Below are 26,453 nucleotides of genomic sequence, written 5' to 3' on the forward strand. Positions count from 1 at the left end.
TACTGAGCTCCTTCTAGCAAAATAAAAATAGACAGTTTATTTCTCATGACATGTCACTGAATGCTGAACCTCTTAATAGATTTTGCCAGCAAAGAATTCATTTAAATGCTTTCAGAGCAGGCTGCTCAGAGGTACAGCTGTGACAATGTATAATTATTATATTTTTAAAGTTTAAAGAGAGAACAAGGGGAAATAAATTGTAACTCCTAAGGTAATTAACACTTTTATACATACACAGTAAAATAGAAATTTCCTAATATTTTTAAAATTATCTGGTGTCTGTTGTGTTATAAGATCAATTGTCTCTTTGCAAAAGGAACTAGAATTTAAGAGAAGCTGCCTGACTCATGTAAATAAAGGCACAAAGAAGACAAAAGTTCACATGTATGGTTAGTGAATGGCAACAGATAGACATATCCACCCACACCTGTGCCCAGTGGAAACCAATATGAAAAGCCTCTTAATCTGAAGGGACATGATAAAATGTGGCCCTGAACTGAAATATGAAGGCTATGGGCACACAATAACATAATTAAGGAGTCATGGTGCAGGATCCCCCCCCCAAAAAAAACCCCCGGCATCCACACCTTCCATGAACAGTAACAAGATACTTACCTTTGGTCTGATGCAGCAGATCTCTGCTGATATTACAATACTGAGCAAGAACATGGAGAAAAATACATTTTACATTGTTGTTCATAATTTAATTGTAATCTGTTTGGCATGCTTTGTATGTAGAAAAGCAACTAAAGAATTTTTAGATAAAGAAAAAAATACTTCAGGTAGGTTTCTGACAAAATCCACTAATCAAACTGTCACTTTATCTTAGGAACAGTGTGTAACACATTTTAGACTGATATTTAGATCAATTGTGACATTCCATCCATGTTTTATTTATAGAATGTGTGTAAGAATTTAACCTCTCAGAGGTATTTTAAAAATTGCATACTTCTACATGACTTAGCTGAATTCTGGTATAATCTGATTCCTATAATCTGATTCCTGATATTTGGGTTTTAGCTACTGTTAGTCCTACTCAGAGTAAACCCACTGAAATTAATATGATTATTTTAGGTCCATTGAGGTCTGAGTAAAATTTAGTTGGATCCAACATTGTGTATCTAAAGATGTAAACTTAGGACACAAATTGCTTCAGACAGGAAAAAAAACATCACAGCACAGGGCCAGCAAAATCAAACATATGATAGAATTTGGGACTCCAGAACTCCAGCTGACCCTGGAGAAACTTCAGTAAGGCTTGTGGGTGTGAGAGGGGCTGGAACAGAGACACACTTCTTTAGCTTAGGATTCTTGCCTATAGAATGAAAGGCTAAAAAAAGAACTTTCAATAATTTCCCTAGTAGGGGTTTAGATAAGGCATTTTTCTATTCATTTTAGCCCTTTCATTTTTATATTCTTTATTTGTGCGTGTGTTTAATATTTACAATATTTTAAATGTTGTTAAGCTCCTGGATTGTAGACAATTTAAGCAGAAAACAGAGGGAATGTAGATAAAAATTAGTTGGTAGCACTTTTTAAATCTCTCTTTCTCTTTCTTTTTGGTCTGCCACCAATAAACGCCTTTTCCTTTTTATATTGTTCTTCCTTTCTTGGAATATATATATTTTTACAATTGATGGTTGCTGATTAGACATTACATTCACTCAGCACCCTTGTAAGCAGCTCTTATTTATGTAATTCTTTGAGGTCCAGTCAGTGTTCTTCTGTGTGAAACAAAATTTGACCCAGTAAAGCATCTACAATAATGCATAGGTGAAAACAAATAAAGGGTGTAAATGTCCTTTACACAAAGATATGCTGAAGCAAATCTGTAGAGAGGACAAATTTCCATTTAACAACAGTTTATTATTAGCTCTATTGCTGTGTATCATAGGGTACCTCAGTATATATATGGTAGTCCTTCAGTTTATTTGGGGACCTTATTCTTCTTAGACTACCTTGTTTGGCTTATAAAGCCTTGCAATCTGTTGAGCATAGTGGCCTTGTCGCTTTCTGAGAGTCTCACTGAGATGTGGCCTTCTGAACTTTCCAGGAGACTAGTTATTTGATACTAGTCTTCTTCAATGATTACTTTTCCAGGTTAGATGAAAGACAAAAACAATACTTTCAAACAGGAATAAAGCTCCAGGAATCCTGGTAACTGTAGCAGAGACCTGTCCTATGTTGCAGTTGCTGTTACAATTGACAAAATAAAACCAGGAAGGCTGGAGGAAGAAGGTGAAAAAACCTGCACAAAGAGATGAAAGGACAGTTGGAGGGCTTTCCTGTTATTTGCCAAGGTCCCTGTTGAAAGAGAGAAAACTAACTGTGGTTCAAGGCCTAAGTTCTACTGAAGGGTTGAGCAAGAAGCATAGCTTCAAGGCTTGGGTAGAACTGTAGCTTCTGGGACACAGGCATATGAACGCTAAACCACACTGCTTTGCTTTTGGAAAGTGCTCCTTGCTATCTAGGACAAGCACAAAGTTGGTGACATTTTCTATTTCTTTTTATATTTTCTCATTTATTTCTTCTTCTTTTTTTTTAGAAGCTACCCAGATCCTTATTTAATATCCTTATGCCCAACTGCACAAAAAACTTATTTCACACTGCAATTTTTTCTTTTTGACAGTGCACAAAAAGGCACTGCAGGTTAGAATAAACCCTGATACGGGCAGAATGGAAAGATGGCTGGAAGGGCTGATTTAGCAAAAAGCAATTCTTCAATAGCACCTCAAAGATTACCAAAAGTTTACATTTGACAATTCCGTACAAATAATTACTTGTTTTCTCTGCCAATGTGAATTTTGCTGCTAGGTGGTCTGGAGAAGTTAGCAAATGTTTCACTTGCAGTGGCATGCTAGAAAGCAAATTCCATTTTCAGTCTTCAGAAGCATGTTTGGTAATCAGACATAGAAATCTGACAACTTGCAGTTGCTTCTAGTGAGACAAAGAATGACTATAAATCGTTAACAGTCACATACATGACCTTTCGGTGTTCCATGTTATTAAACACAAACCTTTATTTTATAATTTTTTGATTTTCACTTTATGAAAGCAAAAGGATTCAGAATTATTATTCAGTTATTCTTATTCCATAAAACAAGAAAATGGACTTCATCACTTACCTTGCTGAAGAAGCATTCTGATAATTGTTTGTCCTATTTCCATCCCTATACCCACATCTCAAAAGGACTCAAATTGATTAGATTTTTATTTTTTAAAAAACCATCAATTTGCACTGCACAGTATAGTAATTTTTGATGCAGCATTATGACATACTGGCATGTCCATTGCCATTCATAAACACTGGATATTCATGGTCTTTAAAATTAGTCTGAAATTAAATATAAATTTAATTGTACATTAGTTTTATGTTATGCAAGCAGTTAAACATGATTACTACTAAAAATATATCTCACAGCTGTTCACAGACTACTTAAACAGAAGCACAATGGCATTTCAATTGGGCCAATTTTGTTTAAATCAATAGGAGTGTTTTCAGAGACAAGTTCAAAAATTTCATGTGGTATTATCCTGTTCACAATTCACATATGCTGTTCCCCTGTCAAACTCTCTGGAAACTATACAGTACTAGGATCTGTCTGCCCCATGTGAAAGCTCTACACCTATGTACAGCTACTACATGAGGGATAATAGTCTTCTCATTGACACTATAGCTTGCACAGATAAGAAGAATGGTGTGGTGGAATGTCCTTCGCTGAATCTTTTGAAACAATGCAGTCCTATGCAAGTCATCCCCAGGCATCTGTGAACATATGACTGTCCCCGTCATGAAATGAAAGTCTACCTATTTAGATGTGCTCTGGACTGCAGTTTCTAGCTATCTATAATAATAAAAAACCTTTTCAAAATAGGTTCCGCTCAAGATAGCAAAAGCAGATAACATCAGCTGTGCTGAGAGTTTTTTTTTCACTACACTGGAATAAAACATCAAAAACAGGTGGGAGAGAGCAGCCACATAGATAGAATGCATTAAATTACACCTAGGTTTAATTTTACAGGGTGATTGGTTTCTTTCTCTGCTGATTACCACTTGGGTGTTCCATTGATGTGCTATTTGTTTATTCATTGTTGAGCTGAGATTTTCTTAAGCTTGATGTAGGATAAAAAGTACTAGTCTCATTTGGGAACAAAAATGGGATAAGCTACCCAAAGATCACAAAGTCTAGAGAACTGCTCAAAATGTGCTGTTTATTTTATTTCATAAACTTATATACCACTGGAGGTGGGGAACAACCTCAAAGCAGCTTACAAAAAGTTGTATGATATCACTTTGGGGGTGCTGGAAATATGTATATTGCAGTAGAAGCCAAAATTAAATTGACCATTTGAACTTTTCTGTGTAGTTTCAAGATTCATATTTTTAAATATCTACTTTGCATGCATTCCACAAATAAGAAGAATGAAAAAGGTTGTTTCCTTATATGACATTCTTCCTGATTTCCGTGCAAAATTTGGATATTCTGACTTCTTTAGGAGATTGGCTGTAGGCAGCTGGGATAATAATGACCGCTCCCCACTTACGCCTGTCCACGCAATCACATTTCCCCATCCGTTGCATGAGACCCAGAAATGGATGTGGGAAGAATCCAGCTTTCTGTCTCTTTTTATCTAGTGTAACATGGACATATGAAGTGGCTTGGATTTCAGAAATTATTTGCTTTTTGATGTTGCATGGTTCTACAGCCATTCTGTGTCAAAACTTCTCAGGATCTGAGTGAGCATCTATTCCAACCATGTTTACTGTAGCTGCTAGGAAATAACTGTAACAATGTCTTTGATTTGATGCTAGAAATAAAACTTACCCTGATACTTGAAATTATAAGAGCTTACCAATACAGGAAAATGTTATCTTCAAAGAAAAATGTTCCCTGAATTTTATGACACTTCATAAGTGACATTGCCGTACCCTGTTATAAATTGCTGAAATATTATGAATTCCAGAGTGATTAATTTGTCTTTATTATGTATAGGGGCACACACACACATACACACACACCCACACCCTGAGACTAAGATTTTGTGATGCTATTTCAAGTGCTGAACACTCATTTAATAATAAGTATCTAGAAATACAGCTAATTTAATAAAGTTCCTCATGTTATCATTAATTCCTTTGGCAGACCATTTCTTAAAAGCCAAAAGTTATGGCAGCAATTACAAAACTACACAGCTCTTTAGAGCTTGGTCATAAGAGACTAAGTTCCATCCCTTAAAAATATGCAATTAATTTCAGTTTTAATAAATTCAGTATTTTGTTCCTTTTGCAACAGAAGTGACTGTTGCAGAGAGGAATTATGTTTCGGTGAAAACTGAAGTATGCTGATAGCTGCAGGATTGGGTTTTGTTCTGTTTGTTTGCTGAATTTTATTCAAATGCAATAAAGGAGTTTTCTGCTAACAGGACCACACAGCTGGAAACAACAATTTCATGAATCCATAACATGCATTATTTCTGTCTTATTGTCATTGCATGGACCCAATCCGGTAGCAGTTATTACATAATTAGGCCTAGATGCTGGGTACAGAGAGAGAGGTGGGGTGACATGAGACTTTATCCTTTCATATGCATACATACATCTAATAGAATGAATGCAAACAATTTCTCTTAGTGGACTGCATTTTTGTATGTTATTTTCACCAATGTATTCATTTCTATGCACAGTGTTACCTAATATATGCACTTTCATAAACATTGGTTGGGGAACTGCATTTCAAAATTTGGATACATGCAAATTTTGAAGGATGGTTGTGTTTTAGAAAGTGTTAATTATTTTGGAGGGTGCAAATTCAATTGATCCACCTTTAAAAGTGAATTGAATCAGATTTCTTTCCCACTAGAGGTCACATTGTTTATCCAAGCCATCTGGTATTTCTTTACAGAGCAATGTAAGATTCAGCCTGCCAGAATGGTTCTTGTGTTGCTCCAGTGGCCCATGAATTGGTTCTGTGACATGGAGCAATGCTACTCTGGAAGATCTCATCTGTAATGAGGGCTCATATGGAATGTAATTCTATGTCTTAATAATACATCCCATTAGTAATCCCTTAAGCGACTATCATTTTATATTATAGACCTATTTTCTTTCGCTTGTATTCTTGCCATGTCTTTAATGAGCTCCCATCCTTGGTTCTTCTTAATGAAGATTTGTAGGGAAAGCCACAATATTTCCCATCAAGCTTATTTTCTTTAAGCACACATTGTTAATACCCTAGACACACAGGCTTCTTTACTTGACCTACTCTGTCTTGACACTGCATCACCCCTCAGCCCATCTCTTGTGCTCTTTCACATCCATTTTATCCTTAGCCAGGGGCAGACAGTGCAGTGCTTACTTGAATTTTTATCTCCAAGGCACTTTTCAAATTTTAACACATTTTCTTCCCACACACAGTGGTGCAAAGGGAAGATGCATCAACCCTGGTTTGAAGTAGGAAGGAGAAAAACAGTGACAGAAACAGAGGGAGAGGAAAGCCATCTAAATTTAGATTGTGTGTAAAAATAGACTGCAGAGGTCTGAAAAGATTTTTTTCCCTTTTAAAAGGAGGAATGGGCCATACACAACAGCATAAGATTCGGGAGAGGAGGAGAAGGAGTGGGAAGGGACCAGAAAAGCACAAACTGAAGAAAAGAACAGCCACTTAGCTGTCATATCTGTGGCCAATATGTGGTTATTGACAGAGATGAAAAGCAACTAGGTATTGCTGCAAATGTTCTGGCTATTTTGAACTGGATTTGCAAACCAGACCTGTTCACCTTCACCTTTATCCAGAAGTCAGTCCCAGAATATACAGTGGGACTTAACATCCAAGTAAGTATGCAAAGGATTTCATTTTTCCAAAGCATACATAGGTTTTCACAGATGTGAATCCCTTTTAGTTAGATGCCTCCTTCTACTGGCTTTCATTTCATTTTATTTTTATTGATCAGATTTGTGAGATGCCTCATAAAATACATTTTCTCATTGTCATGCAGAATAAAAGAATAAAATATAAGAAAAAACCATATTATAATAAAACTGCAATAAGCTTAATAGACAATCAGCATAAAAACTCAAATACAAAATGAGCATAATAAAATACCATATTTAGCACATAACATTAAATATGTAAATTAAAACCACCCACCATACCACAGGGATTTAAAACCAGAACTTATAATTCTTAAACAGGAGCCAGGCAGGCTTCCTTAGGCATTCCATAGCCAGGGATTCACCACTGAAAAGGCCCGCTCTAAAATGGCTACCCCCTGAGCTTCAGACTGAGGGACACAGGATACTAATCTTACCACTATGTTTTGTTGTCATTTGGACAAATGATTTTTGCAATAGTTTCATATCAGCCATTGTCCCCTTTCCTTCACCTTTTTGTTTTCTTGTACACTCTATATGTACACAGTTCATGACTCTTGATAAATCCAGAAAGATATTTCAAGGTCTCTGTCCTTCCTCCCTCCCTCCCTTCCTCAATGTTTTGCTTGTGGTTTGCTTGTTTTTAGACCACAGCAGGCACTTCTGCCTTTTTCAAATGCAAGCCCATCCAACGAACCAAGAGGGTGTGAGAATATGTACAGAGAATACACAATGAGTTGCAAGGGGCAGCCTGATTCACAAATGCATGTACGCAGCATAATTTCTCCTTTCTTGATTATGCAGTGCTTGATAATTCTCAGTTGAGTATGTGAACTGAATCCATTGACTAGCTGAATCCATGGACATTGTATCTAAAAGGAAAAGGCTTTGAAAGTTCAGAATCTGCTATTTGTTCTGTGAGTCTAGTAAATTCTAGAGTCTAGTAAACTGATCTAGTAAATTCATTCACACATACAAGCTAACACTTGCTGTTGCAATAATTCAATACTGAATATGCAACCATAAATTTACTATGAAAAACCAGAGAAACAAAGAACTGCTGTGGAGAATGTATAGGCATACTGATTAAAGCTGCCCAGAATGGATGGGGCAACCCAGTCAGATGGGTGAAATATGAAGAATAAAAAGTAGTAGCAGTTGTTGTTGTTACTGTTACTACCTTTGGCATAAGCTGAACCAGGAAGATATGCTAACTGGTAGGACACTTAAACTCTTACGCACACACACAAACACACACACACACCACATTGTATGCAGCAGCACAATGCTGCACTTTTCAAGTAAGTGAATTAGAAATACAATAAAGCCTGAGGAAATGATGTTTGTCAATTCCTTTGTGTTATCAGCTGCTTTAGTGCAATTTACTTGCTTTCTCAAATGACTCAGTACGATAACAACATGTATTGCTCAAGTAAAAGCTACATGCAGATTAATGATAAGTAATAATTTGGTAGATGACCATCACATGTAATTTTAGTCTCTCAATAGCACAATCACTATATTACATGAAATCAAAGTTGATGGGTTTTAGTACTGCTAAAATTAAATGTGCGTTCTGCCGTGTGTAGCCAAAATGGTACCACACCCACATGAGATACCATTATGCTCTGGGGGACCCAAAGGTTTGTGGAAGTACAAAAAAACTTTTTTGCATGGGGGGGCAAGGGGGACTCAGAGATGATGAAAAACATTCTGGCTAACTAACTGGAGCAGTGAACTGTAGCACTCCATACTGCAAAATTTTCTTGACAGTCCCACTTCCATTCTGTACATCACATTCTGAATACAGTGAGAGGGATTAATCATAGAAAGCATTATAATATGCTACAATTTGCATAGCACATTGGCCAAGGGGACCAAATTCATTGACACTAATGCTCTCAGAAGAAGGGCAATACTTATCTATGCTCTTTCATAAAATTGCAGAGAAGATTATGTACTATTTATGCAAAGAGGCAGCCTTAGAAAAAGACCATCATGTTTTGAACCCTTCTTCGTAAATTGCTAAGATCAAAACTACAGATAATATGCATGTGTGAAACATATTTGATCCAAAATCACAGATTTGCCAAGTGCAAATTCAGATAACTCACTATGGTCATCAGTGAGGAACTTCCTTACAGTGTGACTTGAACCAGAGGTTCACTCCATGTCTAATTGGCTGCCATCTTGTGGAACACACCACCCACTGAGATTAGAAAGACGCCAAGATTGTGAATGCCAACCTGCACTCCACAGTTATTTTTAGAGATTTTTCTCAGAATGATGAGCCTATTAACTGATAGCATTTGCTATTTTTTCAAGTACTGTATTTTATTGGTTTTGTTTTATTGTTGCACCCAGCTGTGATATTATCTAAATGTTTAGCAGTTTATAATTATTTCTATTTCTATTTTTTTTTGGGGGGGGGGGGGAAGCTGCTCTACTTAGTTAAAATGAAATCAACAAGAACACCAAAATAGTATTAATAAATAGAGAGATGAAGAAAACTGAGTGGGTTTATAATGAAGGATGAGGCATTGGTGCCAGGAAAACTTGCATGTTCCCATAAAGGGTTAATTACCGGTAGTTGCAATTCAGATTGCATCTCTGTAAAAAGGGCAGTGAGCTATTTCTTTGATACTTTGATTTTAGTGGGACAGAAGCCACTGTGTAGCAAATGTACTCATCACAGTTTCAAAACAACAGGTTAGATTAGTTTGGAGCCCATAACTGTGAACACAGCAGACATTTGGGGGGGGGTAGAGAATTCAGATGGTGTAACTTCTATAGTTGGATGTACATGAGATGCACTTCAAACCCTTCTTAAAACTGAAATATGCATTGGTAGCTGCTTTCAAAGGAGTGCAATAAAAGGCTCTGCCTTAAGATTTGGAAAGCAATGCTGATATCAGAGAACTGCTTGATCAGAGCATAGCTCAGTGCCCCATTTGCTCACCAGAGTGCTCACCAACCGGTACAAGCGGAAGATCAGAGTCAATAACTGGGGACACTGAGCCAGGGAGAGGGAGGACACGGCTTGCCTGCCTGCCAGGGTGAGAAAGTCAGAGGACGTTTAAGTTTGTAAAGGGCTAGGGAAGAATGTGTGTGTGTGTGTGTGTGTGTGTGTGTGTGTGTGTGTGTGTGTGTTGAGTGTGAGAGAAGCAAATGGTTTATGTGGCTTTGAAATTGGAGCAGAGAAGGAGCATATCGGGACCAATGGCAGATGTGAAATTGTATGTGTCTAGGAGAGAAGAATGTGAGGGTGGAAGGGACTGGCTTTCTTGCTAGGCATATCCTAGAGGGAGTTTACTGTTGGTAATGCTGAATATCCATGGAGGCAGGGTGATGAATCTTCCTGGTGTAGAAGGCATAACCAGGTAGTCGAGTATAGTATTTCCAGATTCTGAGGACTCGGAATGATGTATAGTGGCCCAGGCCTGTTACTGAAAGAGTGTGTTCGTAACCACTGGAAACTGCACACACATGTGTGGCGGCGGCAATAGTAGTGGTGATTGCATCACTTCTTTCCTGTTTTGCACTACTTTTGTATATAAAGTCTTAAGAATTCCCTTTGCATGCTCCTAGATCCTCAGGTGTCTTATATTTTTTCCAGTACACAAGGATGTGCATTCATTTAACCTTTTTTTTAATGAGCAAAGTGAACAGTTATTGCTCTCCTTTAAGTAAAGATACTTACCTTTCCATATTACATTGAACTGGTCTACATGAGGCTGCAATTGTGCCACTTAAGAACTATTTATACTCAGTTGCAGAGGATGTGACCAGTTAATGTACACCCTTATTTCAATGGAAAGATAAAAGGGTCTCATTGTTGTACATGCATTGAAGATTATTTAAAACTCTTTTTTATTCAGATGTAGAGTATATTCTAAAACAAATAAGCAAATATAATGATAAAAAACCATAGCTTAGTGCTGTGTGCAGAGCTATGTGCTGTGGGTTCTGTGTGAATGAAATACAGAATATTTTCAAGATTTAAAAAGTGGGGCTGATCATATCAGAACATGATACAGCACTAGGGGTCTAGGCATGTGCTGTGTGGAATATGACCTTGGAACTTGATACTGCATGGCTGGGATTGAAAGGCTGTACCTCATCATCCATGAGTGCATTGAGAATTTTCAGACTCCATCTTCAGCACCAGAACCCAACAGCCTTATGTTGAGAAGCCTCTGGAGCAGCATTCAATGAGGCTCAGGGGGCTGCAGCATAAAGGGAAATAATGGCAGCTCCTCTTCCTTTGGAAAAGGAAACTGTGTGGTTATATTCAAAAGCATATTCGCCTTGTTTTTAACATAATGCACTATCAAAATGTTTTGCATTTTATAATGACTTTTGCCAGAAAACATAATATTATGGAAATAAAAATGTAGTTGTAAATGGGAATAGAAAAAAATGTAGACATCAAACATAAAAATGTGTCCCTGTGTTTTTTACAATAGTTATTAAAATTAGTGAAAAGAACCCCCTGTTCCAAGGGAGTGGGGAAACAGCCCATTATTCTCATAAAGGCTTGTCTGTAGACAAAGGAACTGGCACTGATAAAATCCTTTGAGGGATAGAATCTTTTTGAAGATCAAATTAAAGGAAACTCTTGATGGGACAATGAGTGCAGGTTCAAGTGTATACACAAGAGATGAAGGAAAGCATTTGATCTTTTAAGAACCAATATAGAAAGTTGTAGAAGGAAATACTTTTTTAATTGAATACAGGCTTTTACAAAGAAGGGGGATTGAGATCTCTTCAGCCATGAAAGTGGAATGAATATGATACTGAAGAGATAAGCAAATTGGATATTCAAAGTATACCAACATTTCAAATTATGTCACAAGTGTATCTGCAGCATTTTCTTTCCATTTACAGTGAAGTTGACATTGTCCTTTAACAATCTACCAGTAATCCTTTAAGCACCATGGTTTACATTTTTAAAACCACATGTAATTCTAGAACAGAACAGAATTTAAATGTTGCATGAATTGAAATTGAGTCAATTTTTCGAAACATGAGACTGTGGTTTTTAGAAGTTTTATTTCTGAGATTGGTATACAAAGTTCTAAACCTCTGAATACATGTCAGTTATTAGAAAATACATTTTTTAAAAGTGTGTTTTCCTGAAGTTTGACCTACTTGGAAATAAAATATTTAGTAGCTGCCATTTTGTGTGTGTGTTGTAATTTTACTTTCATGTGTTTTAGAGTCTTCTAAGCTTCCTTGTAAAGGCAGCATCTGGGCTAAAAATTGTATTAAAAAAATAAAATAAAGAACTTTAAAAACTCACAATAAGAAAAAATAAAACACAGAAATATCAAAGATACACAATGCCCAAACTGCAGCAACCTCAACACAACATTAAAATAAATGAATCCAGAGTCAAAAATTTCATAGTCCATATGTTTCAAAATAGAGTTCACATATAAACTGCAGATCTACTTAAATATTTGTTTTCTATCAAAATTTACTTCCGCGCTTATACTTTCTGTGTCACATGCCTAAGCCCAATCAGTCATGCCACAGTTTTGCCCTGGCACTTCCAAGCAACCAAAGGCAAAAGTAAGACCTGCACACCTAAATTAGATTTGTGGGGAAATGGTTCATGTACATTTTATGCAATCACTGTTATTTCACATTGATTTTACCACAAGCAGCCATTTGTTTCTAGAGCTGCTTGTGAAACAATGCAACCCGACCAGTGCACAGATTGAGATTACCCTATTCCTCAGATCACTCATAAATGGAAAGCTTTTTGATCAAGTGGTCTATAAATATTCTAAATAAACAAATAAAATAGCATGTGAACCACTTTCAGGATAGTCTCTTTGCAGATTGTTTTGGCCCTGATTGCTTCAATGGCTTGATTTCATCTGCTGTATGTTGAGCAGATTGCAACCTAGCTTGCTATTCTGATTATTTAACAAGCATTGTTCCAGTTAATATCAAGAATACAGTGGCATTTTATTGAAAGTTGTACCTGTTCTTGGCTGGCTTTAAGAATGATTGAGACTCTTTAATCGAGTTGTGTGAAATATGCCTGCGGCCTCAACATTTATATCCCTGACAATAGCCATTTGTTTCTGCTTCACTGACTCCCAAAAATGGCAGTTTGAAAGAGAACATCTAATCCTAAAGCAGCCATAACTGCCTCAACTCTAATCCTAAACACTTTGTTAAGAGTAACTTCTACTGAATTTAACACTACAAATTATATGATCCAGTTGCCATTTCTATACAGTAGTTGAAAATTTCCAGGCAATTAAAAAAACCAGGTACTATTTTTTTCCTGAAGGATAATATACACCGACCAATTTTACATAAATTTTTTGAGTTGGTCTAGCAAAACTTAATGAAAAGGAGGATATAAATTGCTTTTATTGTTTGGGGGCGATTTAAAACTAGAGAGGAACATAGTGTATAATTATGAACTGTTTTTCCGTAAATTAACTAACCAAAGAAGAGCAACAGATACTTGGCATATTTATTGGGACTGGCTTTTATCAGACACATAGCTAGGTGAAAACAGTACTGCTTTCCTGAAGGAAACTGCAAACTCATCTAATGAAGGGTAGCTGTTTGGAGCAGGCAGAATGTTTTTCTAGATATCTATTGATCTTCAGATTGTAGTTGCTGCTGTGATTTATTTGTATGACAGTGTTTCAAATACTTTTTTAAATAGCCTTAGGCTTCCGATACACTTGACATATTTTTAGAATTGCAGTCATATCAATATAAAATGCACATCTTTTCTTTTCTGGGATGGGAGTTGATAATGCTATACCTACTTTCCTAAAATACATAGGCATTTTAATTTACTACATCTCTCATACACGTTCCTATTGCTGAGGGCTTGTTTTTCCAGCCAGAACTCAACAGAACTCAGTTATGGCACCTCTCAGGTGGGTGCCATTGCTATTATAAGAAAACAAAAGATGTGTTCATGGTGAGTTTTGGCAGATCTTTTTCTAGAAAAATAGCACTGCAATTGCTGCTTGTGGCGGCCACCCTATCCAAGCTGTCATACAACCATTTTTCTTTACTTTCATAGTCTTTCAGGGGGAAACCTCTTACAATCCTTATTTATTATGTCTCATTCTGAAAATTTCTGTATTAGAAATGCAACAGTGCTGCTTTGGAGAAAGCTGCTACAGAAGATTCCTATTTACAATATAGATCTCCTATTGAACAGGGGTATTCAACATGGTTCCTACATATGCTGTTCCTCTACATCATTTTCCTTGACTTATAGGAAGCAAGTGGTGCTGTGGTCTAAACCACTGAGCTTCTTGGGCTTGCCAATCAAAAGGTCAGTGGTTAGAATCCATGTGATGGGGTGAGCTCCTATTGCTCTTTCCCAGCTTCTGCCAACCTAGCAGTTCGAAACCATACCAATGTGAGTAGATAAATAGGTACTGCAGCGGGGGGAAGGTAAATGGCATTTCCGTGCACTCTAGCACTTGTCACGGTGTCCCGTTGCACTAAAAGCGGTTTAGTCATGCTGGCCACATGATCCAGAAAAGTTGTCTGTGGACAAACGCCTGCTCCCTCGACCTGAAACAATGTAAGTGCCACACCCCATAGTCACCTTTGACTGGACTTAACCATCCAAGGGTCCTTTACCTTTTACTTTTTACCATCCCTGACCATTGACCGTGCTATCTATGGATGATGGGAGTTGTAGTCCACAATATCAGGAAAGCACCACATTAGCTGCCCAAGCTGTGGAACTCAGGTAGCTGTGGAATCTAGTAAAAGCTGTTTGCTATTAAACAAGTTGGAAAGTTGAATTTGACACATTTTTCTGCTGCTGAAGTTCTCAAATTTTGTCCTACTGAGCCTTGTCAAGTCAGGTGAGGAAGAAAATTTGACTAAAATTGATTAAAATAAAAGGTAATAAAGCAATGTGCTAGCTGACATATATAGTGCTGTCAAGCTTTCTGAATACTGCTGTCCCAAGACATTCTGCTGCCTCAAGCAGAGATGCAAGTGCCCTCTCCACCTAGCCAATGCTTTAAAAGTCTTATTTGCACCCTGCAGAAACCATCTTAAGCTTTTATCTACTCTCCTCTGCCTGCCCCCAACTTCAAAAATGTCACTTCACCTTGCTGTATGTCAGGACCAGCCCTGATTATGAAAAAAGAGACTATAGACATAATTGTTTGCCCTAAACCAGTGTTTCCCAACCGGTGTTCCACGGCACACTAGTGTGCCGCGAGACGTTGCCTGGTGTGCCGTGGGAGGGAGGCGGGCGAGTCGGGCGGCGAGAGGCGGGGCGGCGGCGGCGAGCACACGCGGGGCGGCGAGCGAGCTCCCTCCCACATCCCATCGCTGCTCACTTCGGCCGGCCTACTGGGCTGTCACAGGCGGAAGGCCTGCGCATGCGCGAGGTTTTTGCGCCTTCGGGATTCCCTTCACGCCTTCCTCCTCCCGGGTCCGCGAGACCGGCGTTGAGACAAAAACGCAAAGTTCCATTCAGGGCTCCCCTTTTGCCTCGTCGTCTCACAGTTTGGAAGATAGCAGCTCTCCAAATTAATAGTCCTCTTTGAATAGGCGGGGCCTGAGCGTTTCACCAATTTAGGCCTCCTGCCGGGATGTGATATGGCTCCACCTTCCTCAAGGTGGTTCTGCTTTTAAATAATTTCCACCCTGTCACCATGAGGACTAGCGACTTCTTTTCGTAAAGTATAAAATCGCTGCTCCTTGCTCTCGTGAGACTGTGTGTTTTAATTCGAATAGGGTGTTCCGTGTACATTTGTGTGAGCTGTGCTGTAAAAAAAAGGGGTCTGTATCCGTTTGTCAGTGGCAATTGGATGGCCGGATACTGCAGTGATGGAAAAGTTTTTGAAAAGAAAAGAACTGGACTCTGAACAAAATTTGGAGCCAGATGAGAGCCCAAGTATGAGTGGGCATGAAAAGAAAGCAAAGATGGTTAGCTCAAGCAAATTCTCTGGCACAAGGCAATATAGCGAAAGCTATATTTCATTTGGATTTACTTTCACCGGAGATGCAAACCAACCAACTCCACTGTGTGTGGTGTGTGGTGAAAAGCTAGCTAACAGCGCTATGGTCCCAAGCAAACTTAAACGCCATCTCCAAACGAAACACCCTTCGCTTCAAAACAAGAATGCGGACTATTTTGTTCGCCTGCGTGAAAACACGGAGAAACAGGCAACTTTCATGAGACAAACCTCAAAGGTAAATCTCTGTGAGTTGAGCTTTTCAAGCATGATTGCTATAAAAACTAAATACAGAGAGAGACTGAGAGCTGTTGACGAAGAGCTACGTGTGTGTCTTTCTTCGATTCCAGCCAGAATATCAGCTTTGTGTTCAGCCAAACAGGCCCAGGTTGCGCACTGAATAAAGTATTTTATAATTTTTCATATTTCTGTTTACTTACTATTTCATAATAAAGTAATTATAAAATACTTTCTTTGTGTTTATTTGATTCCTATTAAAAAGAGTTACTTTATATATAGTCAATATAGGCACAGAGTTAATTTTTTAAACATTTTCTAATGGTGGTGTGCCTCGAGATTTTTTTCATGAAACAAGTGTGCCTTTGCCCAAAAAAGGTTGGGAAACACTGCCCTAAACGCTTAGGAAGGGCTTTTCTAACTGCCTACACAATGTGTTCTGGATGGAATTGAGTCATAGATAAATTCTACACAAGTTTGGGTCTTGAATAAGCTTTGCCAAATGCAAGTCTTGCAGCTGAAACTTTTTTGTTATGATCCTTTGTGTGAAGTAGATCTCATTACAAGGCAATGGGGAGGGGAACAACTTCATGGTGATAAGAAGAAGAAGAAAAATCAATTGAGTCCATCCTAAGATTTAAATGTGTGTTTTATTATGATGTGCAGATTTTTAGATGTTGACAGCTTCCCCATGGATTTACATTAAAATTCAAATCTCTGTCTAAAATTCAGTAGCTTCGTAATACACTGCACAACAGTTCTATAAGCAGCTTTTAAAAATTAATTTTATGTATGATTTTGTGCTGCAAGAAGTATAAAGCAAGCACTTGCTGACCTTTAATATTTAATCTTCTGGTTGCACATCATCATATTTTCTTCTTAGTACTTTTCTTTTTTTAGCTCCAGTACCAGAGGGATTCGGAAGGAAAATGAAAATTACCCCTTTACTGAAATTCATCAAAGATGCCTCCTCCATATTGTCATTCTAAAAAAGGACATTAAACATATGATGAATCCACTGAGAGTATGTTTCCTTAGCTTTACAATGGAGGATTTCTAAATTGCTATAGAAGAAAACAATGTACAGTGGTAATGGGCTACCTACATGCCTGATCAGTGATGCAGCACACATAACACAGTAGCAGAATAGGATTGATTTGGAAATGTCAGTCTTTTGTGAGAGACGGGGCTTATAGAAAGGGAGAAAGAAATCAAGAAAATATTGAATGCCTCATCCTAAAATTGTATTAATTAGGATTGATGCAGGATACTATGAAATGGTTCTTAGCGGCAAGAAATAACAAGGAAGATTTTCCAAAAAAGCAAGGAAGATTTTCATTTGAGCTGGCTCCTACACTGCTTATGGCCTCACTAATTCCTCACCACACCCACCCTAGTACAGTTGTGTACCACACGCAAAAGACCGGAAAATCCAACCTGCCATTGTTTTGTGATTTTATTCATTGCATTTAAATTATTTACACCTTGCCCTTCACAAGATAGCTTCAATATGGCTTGCAATAAGGAGGCTAAAAATGTCATAAGATTTACAAAACAATAAAAACAGAATAAATATCTATATAATGATGAACAGATAAAAATATGAATACATATAAAAGCCAGGGGGCATGACAAGGAAAACATGAACATAAGTAAAATTTGGAGATGGCAATTAAATAGAACCATTCCCATGATGGACTGCAAGAAGAACAAACCAATCCATTCTTAAGGAAATCAGCCCTGAGTGTTCACTGGAAGGACAGATCGTGAAGCTGAGGCTCCAATACTTTGGCCACCTCATGAGAAGAGAAGACTCCCTGGAAAAGACCATGATGTTGAGAAAGATGGAGGGCACAAGGAGAAGGGGACGACAGAGGACGAGATGGTTGGATAGTGTCTTCGAAGATACAAACATGAGTCTGACCAAACTGCGGGAGGCAGTGGAAGACAGAAGTGCCTGGTGTGCTCTGGTCCATGGGGTCACGAAGAGTCGGACACGACTAAACGACTAAACAACAACAACATTCCCATGATAAATAGAAGATCATAAGAACCTACTGGAATAGTCCAGTGGCTCATCTAGTCTAGTGTACTGTTTTCACAGTGGCCAACCAGATGTCTATAGAGAGGCTGAAAGTAGGACCTGGAAGAGCTATCCCCTCCTGTGGTTTCCAGCAAGTGGTATTCAGAAACTATGAAAAAATGGAAACTATGACTGATAGTCAAGTTCCCAAAGCAACTGAACTGGTGATCTAAACTATATGGCCAAGTGTGAACTCTATCCACTGACCATTGTAGATCTCATGTGTCAAAATCACAAGATTTCTTTTGGCATAAGGTACATTCTGAGGAAACAACCCTTATTGCTGATGGTCACACCTAAATACAGTGGTACCTCAGGTAAAGTACTTAATTGATTCCGGAGGTCCGTTCTTAACCTGAAGCACCACTTTAACTAATGGGGCCTTCTGCTGCTGCTGCGCTGCCGGAGCACAATTTCTGTTCTCATCCTGAGGCAAAGTTCTTAACCCGAAGTACTATTTCTGGGTTAGTGGAGTCTGTAACCTGAAGCGTATGTAACCTGACGGCTATGTAACCCGAGGTACCACTGTAAACCATTGCTGATCCCTTTTTATTGGCTTCAATGCCATTGAAATGTGAGACAAAAGTACAAATATGAAGAAAACCGAGGGTGTAAAACTGATATGTGAAACATATTATCAAATCCTCTACACAGATACAGCACTGATACACTATATCAAATGCAGCCTGCAGGCTGTCCCTTCCCTTTTTGCCTCAACTTCAGTTTATCCAAACTGTGGTTAGTTTTAACTACAATTTACTCAAGCGTGCCAACTTCAAACCTTTGTTTATGATGTAGGCTTGCTTCAATAAACAATGGTTAATCAGAACTTTGTGCTTAAAATAACTGCCATGGAAATGTGTTGATTATTCTTAGAATTTGTAGAAATGACATTACAAAATACAGTTTATGACAGATTTGCCTTGGCAGCATGCCTTCCAAGAAAAGCCCTCTAGTTTAGCTAAGAAAGGAACAGTGTGTAATCCTGGTGGAATAAAAGGAGAAATGGCTAGAGTGGTAAAACAACATCAGTTTCCAAATTACATATTCATGACTTTCACAAAACTCAAATTTAAAGTACCTTTCCAACTGACTTATGGGAGACTGATCATATTTAGTCTGGTTTTGAAATTGTATTAGAACTTTTCTACAGAAGCACATTCAGTTTGCAAGGCTGGTATCAGAACAGTTGGAATTTATTCCATTTCATTTAACTTTATCAGCTAAGGATTATCCATCCAAAAAACGTATTTGGATGATAAAGCATTTTGTTCTATTTGTTATCTGAAATAATGTAGAATTCCAGTCAGGTATTACTATCTTTGGAACACTGGAAGTATAGAAGCTCTGCTGAGCCATCTGTTATGCTCTTTAAAATGTTTAGGGGAGAGTTTTACCCCAAAACTTTTTTCCTTTAGGAAACATTTCCCACATTACCCTGCCTGCTATAGAATCCCTAAGCCTCTTTTCCAGAACCACAATGGATAGCTGTCTGCAATCATTAAAGGACCCATAGTTAATTCTGTAGTTACATGCTTCTGGAGGTGAAGCTACATCCCTTGAGTCTGAAGGTGAAGGGAAAGCCATATGCTCAGGCCGGGTTGGAGGGAGGGTTAGGTAAAAGTAGAAGGGAGTGCTCTGCAGGTAGCACTGGGCCATGGATGCTAAGAACATGAAAAGCTTTTCTCATGCTTCTTTCCTCCTGCGACCCTCTTCCCAACTTCTCTCGCAACATGTGTGTTTCCTGCCCCTGTATCTACCACCAACCATTTAGTTTGGCCCCAGCTTCCATTGAAATCTTACCTTGGACTTGATTATTCTGCACATATTTACAGTCACTGCAACATTCATTGATGTTATTTGCAAGATCTACATCCTCAAGCAAATCAAAGGCAATTGTCTGTTATACACTCATAACATAAATGTATTGTTTGTTTTTCAAGAGCTGCAATAAAAATAGCTGTATTACTGAGCAGTAAATAATTCGATGTTGAAAATTTTAGTTAGCTTCCTTACAGATGATGGTGGCTTGTAAATTAAACATTATGTATTAAACAATGATGTAGATCACATTTTCATAGTATTTTTTAAGGGGGAAGGGAAGATTTTACATATTATAGTTTTCATTAGAAATGTTTGTAAAGACATTTAATATTATACGTTCGAGTTTTCTGGTTTCTGCGGTACCTTTTCATTATATTTGTTTGCTTTGATCTGTTGGGGTACTTAGCTTTATGTACAGTGTTTGGACATAATCTACCATTATTGGGTGCAATCAAACACCATTAAATTCAATGAGAGCTATGCTATTGACTTCAATCAAATGTTTGATTTCTCTCACTGTAATCACTAGTGAATGATCTGACTTGTGTGACTCATTCTCATAACAGAACATTATTGATTTTTCTCTGTGGGACTTCTCTCCTGAATGTAAAGACACATTTTTCTTTCTCTTTCTTCTTCTTCTGGATTGCCTTTTCTCCAGCAATCAATACACTTTACTAAATTCATAGAGTGTCTTGTTAAAAATAATTAGTCAGAACAAAATGAAGTTCTGCCTTTTTTTACTCAGATTTTATTATCTTTTTGGGAAAACATAAATATTCAATAACTTAACTAGCATATCTTATATGATTCACACTGTATAAGAAACACAAATGTTTATGTTGTTAGGGTGAATGAGAGAAGACAGAAACTCTTCGTGGAGGAATTTGGCATTTTTTTCATTCATTGAGATTCATTCTTAGCAAGAGGATTACAACCATGAGAACTTGTGTTGGCCTGCATAAATGGTAGAATTTTTCACAGTTTAACATGATGGTGGGTGTGCAAAGTTAGTATTCACTGGGGCTCCCAGTTTGCAGCAATCAAAATTTGTTTGGGACATTAAGGGTGGTAGTAAGGTATAGAAACAAGGAGCAAAGTTTTGCACAAAGCAACAAGTATATCTTTCCAACAGCAGCCAACCAGACTTGTCTCTCGTATTCTGAATTAAAGACTCCATGTACCTATCATAGCTAAGAGCTGTTGATAGAAATCTCCATAAATTGAATTAAACCTTTCTGTAGAATTTATTTATTAATTAAATTGATCTTGTGTATCAAAAGAACATACAAAATGTATCAAACATAAGCAATAAGATTTTAATAAAGAATCCCAATCACTGTGATTTGGGTGTCCTGGGAAAATAATTTACTGTGACTAAAATTTACTGTGTCTTTAAGCTGCCAGAAAGACTATTGTTTTTGCTAAAATAAATAAATAAAAGAAAAAAGAATATTAGACTGTTTATTTGCTATCAGGTCATTTCACTCTCCTTCAAATCTTTCCATAAAATATTATATTAAACTTATTATTACTATTATATTTAATACATGTAAAAATGTAACAGCATGCACTTCCCTTACAAAGTTTGTTTATGGTGGGGAGGGGAGAGACAACATACTGGAAACTGTTGGCACACTAGCCTTTCATGATATGCTATCGTTGTCCACCCATCTACTTCAGCAGAGTTTAATTCATTTCTACTAAGGCAGCTGCTTGCAGGAATATTGAGGGGTTGTGGAGATAATGTTTGATAAAGGATTTCCTTGCTTATCACTCCATCCATCTGACATATTCTCTATCCAAGGGGGAATATGGGAAGAAGTAACAGTAACTTAGATGAGATGTAAATTAGATTCCAATGTCCCTTGAAGTATTGATTTACACTTATGGAAAGAGATGTACCAATTGCAAGTATAGCTCAAGCAAATATTTCAACTGCTTTTTCCTGATATTTTAAAATTTTTGCCAGCAAAACAACAACTCATTAGGAAATATTGGTGACTGAATTTGGGAAATCCTGCATGCAGAACAACTGCTCTACCAGTGAACTATTTATTTACTTATAGGATTCCTGAAGCAGATTTTTCTCAGATGGTGTTGTTCAACCACTTAGTGGAACAATAATGTATAATGTATGACATTGTTACCATGGGGTAACATTACAATAATTTAACGCTTGATGATGACTTCCTATTTCCATCTTCCCTTCACAGATCAAATTATGACATCATCACCCAAAGGAATTTTCCGGCCATTTCTATTTATCTTCATTGTGCTGGGATGCTTCATGGCATGTCTGCTTATTTATATCAAACCGACAAACAGCTGGATATCTGGTCCTATTGAATCAGCCAGCTCTGTTCTAAAAATGAAGAACTTCTTCTCCACCAAAAATGATTATATCAATGAGACAACTATTCTGATATGGGTATGGCCGTTTGGCCAGACATTTGATCTGAAATTCTGCCCAACATTTAACATCCACGGGTGCCATCTGACTACAGACCGCACACTATATAACCAGTCTCATGCCGTTCTTATTCACCACAGAGATATCAGTTGGGATCTGACTAATTTACCTCAGCAACCTAGGCCGCCATTTCAAAAATGGATCTGGATGAACTTGGAATCACCAACACATACTCCACAAAAGAGTGGGATTGAGCATCTATTCAATTTGACCCTCACTTATCGTCGAGATTCAGACATTCAAGTGCCTTATGGCTTTATGGTAGTTAGCACAAGCTCCTTTCCATTTGAAATGCCGAATAAAGAAAGACTGGTGTGTTGGGTGGTGAGTAACTGGAACCCAGAGCATGCTAGGGTCAAATATTATAATGAACTAAGTAAATACCTTGAGATCCATACCTATGGGCAAGCATTTGGAGACTATGTGAGTGATAAAAATTTGATCCCAACCATCTCCGCTTGTAAGTTTTACCTTTCCTTTGAGAATTCTATCCACAGAGACTATATCACAGAGAAGCTTTACAATGCTTTTCTTGCTGGATCTGTGCCAGTCGTTCTAGGTCCTCCTAGAGAAAACTATGAGAATTACATCCCTGCTAGTTCTTTCATTCACGTGGAGGATTTTCTCTCTCCAAGGGACCTCTCAGAGTATCTTCTTTTGCTCGACAAAAATGATAAACTGTATGTTAGCTACTTTGACTGGAGGAAGGATTTTTCAGTGCACCTTCCTCGATTTTGGGAATCACATGCATGCCTTGCCTGTGACCATGTAAAAAGACACCAGGAATACAGGTCGGTTGGCAATTTAGAAAAATGGTTTTGGAATTAAACTCCTATCCCTTACTTGCACTTTACATATATATTTTTAAAATCTAACAAAACCATTATTCCAAGTGAAGATGGTGGGGGGAATCCCTCCAGAATATGTGACATCTTTGTTTCCTGGATACAACATATTCCAGTTACACTATCTCTGGATCATTCATCCAAAACTCTCCTTACTTTCCACAGAAAGGTATCTCATTAAAAAAGACTAATGATTTCACGGACATTGGCCATGTTCTGTGTTGTTGACTTATTTGGAGAGGTGATCATTTTATTTTATATAGATGTGACTTTGAAAAGGAGTTAAGAGCTGGCAGCCTGAACAGAAGTTTAATTATTTTGTTAAAGCAATCAGCGCTATGGTGACTTCTTGTTATATTTTCATCAAATGCAAACACAAATATCATTTTTTGCAATGTGTACTGAGAAAAACTGAGAAGTAACTTATGTGGACACTTTTTAAAGATTTGTATGTGAAACTGGTGCACCATGGTTGCACAAATTATTCCTTCTGAGCCACTGGCATGCTATCTTATTTATATTTTGTTGGAAATCCTGCTATGTATATAGCTGGTTATGTGCACTGAATAGTAATTTATTGTTTACCATTTCTTTTTAAAACTTCCCCCCATTTTTTATTTGTTTGTAATACAGCAGTCACTGGCCAATACATAGAGTAATGGTGTTTACATTGGCTCAGATAGTTTTTTTCTGGCTTAGAAAAAAATTAAAATTTCTAGCTAAGATTCAATATAGGTTCAAAGAAAAAATATTTGTGAGTTCAACTCTTTAGTGAAATACACATGTGACCTTCTATGCCATTTTATATACTGCGTACAAGGTACAGTTCCAAAAGCAGTTTTCTATGAAGCATGGAAGGCTTCTACTGAGTAAAAATAAGTCTAAAGACCCGTTCAGCTCATGGAACTAGTTTCCTAATTATTTGAACTCTGGCCTTGGTAAACAAATACATTCTTTTTTTTAAAAATGTGCATTTTCCTCCATCTACTCTAGAATGCTAGTTGATTGACAAAGTGAACATTTTCTATCCTTGGTGAAGTATTAAGTGGCATGCTTTGAAACCACACAGTCAGAATTAAATGCGAACTGAGTGCTTTGTTGAAATGAAGATTCAGAAGGCAGCAAATGAAAGTCTGTTTCCATTTGGGGACAAAGGAAGCAGCTTTATACCAGGTAAGACTATTTGTCCATCTAGCAGAGGCTGTTCATCATTTCAGGATGCAGAAATATTTCCACATCAACTGCTACCTGATGCTTTTAACTGGAGATCCCACCAGTTCAGTCTGGGGCCTTCTGCATAACAAAGCTCATGCTCCACTTCTGAGCTTGGTCCCTCCCATAAGCAATAATCAATCTTTTTTGTTGTTGTTTATCTGATAGGACCACTGTTTCAACAGTAGGTAGATATTTTGTCTAATGCCTTGAAAAGAGTAAAAGATTTATCAGTTAGGTGACAATCTTATATCTGGGAGTAATCACCACTGAACTCAGTGGGACGTCTGGGTAGCTGGGTGCATAGGATTCTATTGTACAAATTATTGTATTTATGACAGTTGCAGATCATCTACTTCTCAGATGTAACCATCTGACAATGATTCAGCCATTAGCAGGCTGCTATGATAGGAATATTCAGTCTCAGAAGTGATCCCTGAGCTGTGTGCACAATTAAGACAGCACTGGGACACTTACTGGTAGGAAATGTTTGAAAATTGCTGGATCAGGCTACAGCTGTTTGGGGCTTGAATTTAAGCCCATAGAATAGAGTTTCTCAGTGGTGATATTAATGCACCTCTCCTATGTCATTATGTTGTGATGATACTTCAGCCTTTTATTGGGGCACAAATATTTTAAGGTCAGAGATCTAAGGAAACATTTCAGTTCATATTTCTTTCTAAATTGATGAATACAAATGCTTTTGATTACTTCATGTTTTAACAATAAGCATAAAAGCATGATTATCAAGACCACAGCACAACAGAAGGCTCCAGAATGAATCATGAAGGCTGACAGAACCTTTCATCTGCTGGGAAAGTGAAAGAAGAGAAAGCAGGACAGCGACTAGAAGGTTGTTGATGTCTTCAGAGTAGTCAGTGTTCATTATCTTCCAAAGGGGTTGTGCATACAGTTTGGGAGCTGATGACAGATGTGGTGCTCCCTGTTCTCCATACTTCCAGAAGGAATGAGCAGTAGCAGCCAATGAGGTGAAGGAGCTTACCTGAATAGCTCTGGGGCAGAGCAGTGGGAAGATAGGGGCTGGCAGAGCCAATCCAGCACCTGCACAGCCCTAACCTTGCTCCGTCCCTGCCCCAGCACTAGCCAAGTAACCTGTAGCAACACTGGTGTTTGGATGCAAATTTGTGGCACTACCCCACCACACTGGCCACTATTGTCAGTGAGAAGAAACCTGATTATAATGGTGGTTTATTTTGATGGGCAATGGCAGTAGAACATTTTGATTTATTTTGATCACATTCATAAATGCCCCACATTGTGTGAACTGTTGGCACATATGATATTGAATATTAGGTGATGGCTTTCTACTTGCAGAATATTATTGCTCCTAAGATACATTCATCTACCTATATATAGCAAGTCCAATCCATGTGTAGAAACATGTGTTTGGGGAGAAGCACCCATCCTTCTGTTTCAAAGGGTTTTACATTGTCTCCGTACTTTGTGGCTAAAATCTATTCCTGTCCTTTTATGAATGTATGAATCGAGGGTTTCGTTAACACTAAATCAATGCAATAAAAAAGAACAGCCTTTTAGGCACTGAAAGTAGACACCTCCCCTGAGAGAAGGACTAATCTGTTTGCTTAAATGTATTTTATTAAAAAGGTAAAAATTGTAGGTATTAGAACTGGGGTCGCTGGTGTGGTGCCCTCAGACACACACTCTCTTGGTGCTCAGCAAGACCCCCTGCCCATCCTATTGTACAAAGAGGTTTTTTTTTGCATTGGGGGGTGTTGGGGTGGCTCCTGTTCCTGTAAATTCTATCTACTTTGGGAGAAAGGAGAAAATGTTATAGCTGTTCTTAAACTCCCCATGATAGTGAATGGGGCACACAAAGCTCAATTTTATATAAAGTTGCTCAGAAATCAGATTGAAAAGGTGCACAGAACAACTCAGAAACAAATCATTTTTTTTA

At 37.8% G+C, this 26,453-nt stretch overlaps 1 protein-coding gene across 3 annotated transcripts in view; it reads left to right on the forward strand.

Moving 5' to 3' along the window:
• The window catches only part of FUT9 (fucosyltransferase 9), a 48,627-nt gene extending 22,427 nt beyond the window's left edge, over positions 1–26,200 (forward strand). For 2 of the 3 annotated variants that reach the window (XM_083730607.1, XM_083730609.1), the window contains exon 2: positions 22,204–23,993. In XM_083730607.1, coding sequence (XP_083586733.1) covers positions 22,204–23,288 — 1,085 coding nt within the window. In that variant the 3' untranslated portion in view covers positions 23,289–23,993. Of the gene's footprint in view, positions 1–22,203; positions 23,994–24,298 lie in introns of those variants that run through there. The other variant, XM_083730608.1, reaches the window with a different exon arrangement.
• Positions 26,201–26,453: the final 253 nt, after the last annotated feature.

Source organism: Podarcis gaigeae (assembly GCF_964106915.1).
Source record: "Podarcis gaigeae genome assembly, chromosome: 3".
NCBI classification, from domain to species: Eukaryota; Metazoa; Chordata; class Lepidosauria; order Squamata; family Lacertidae; genus Podarcis; species Podarcis gaigeae.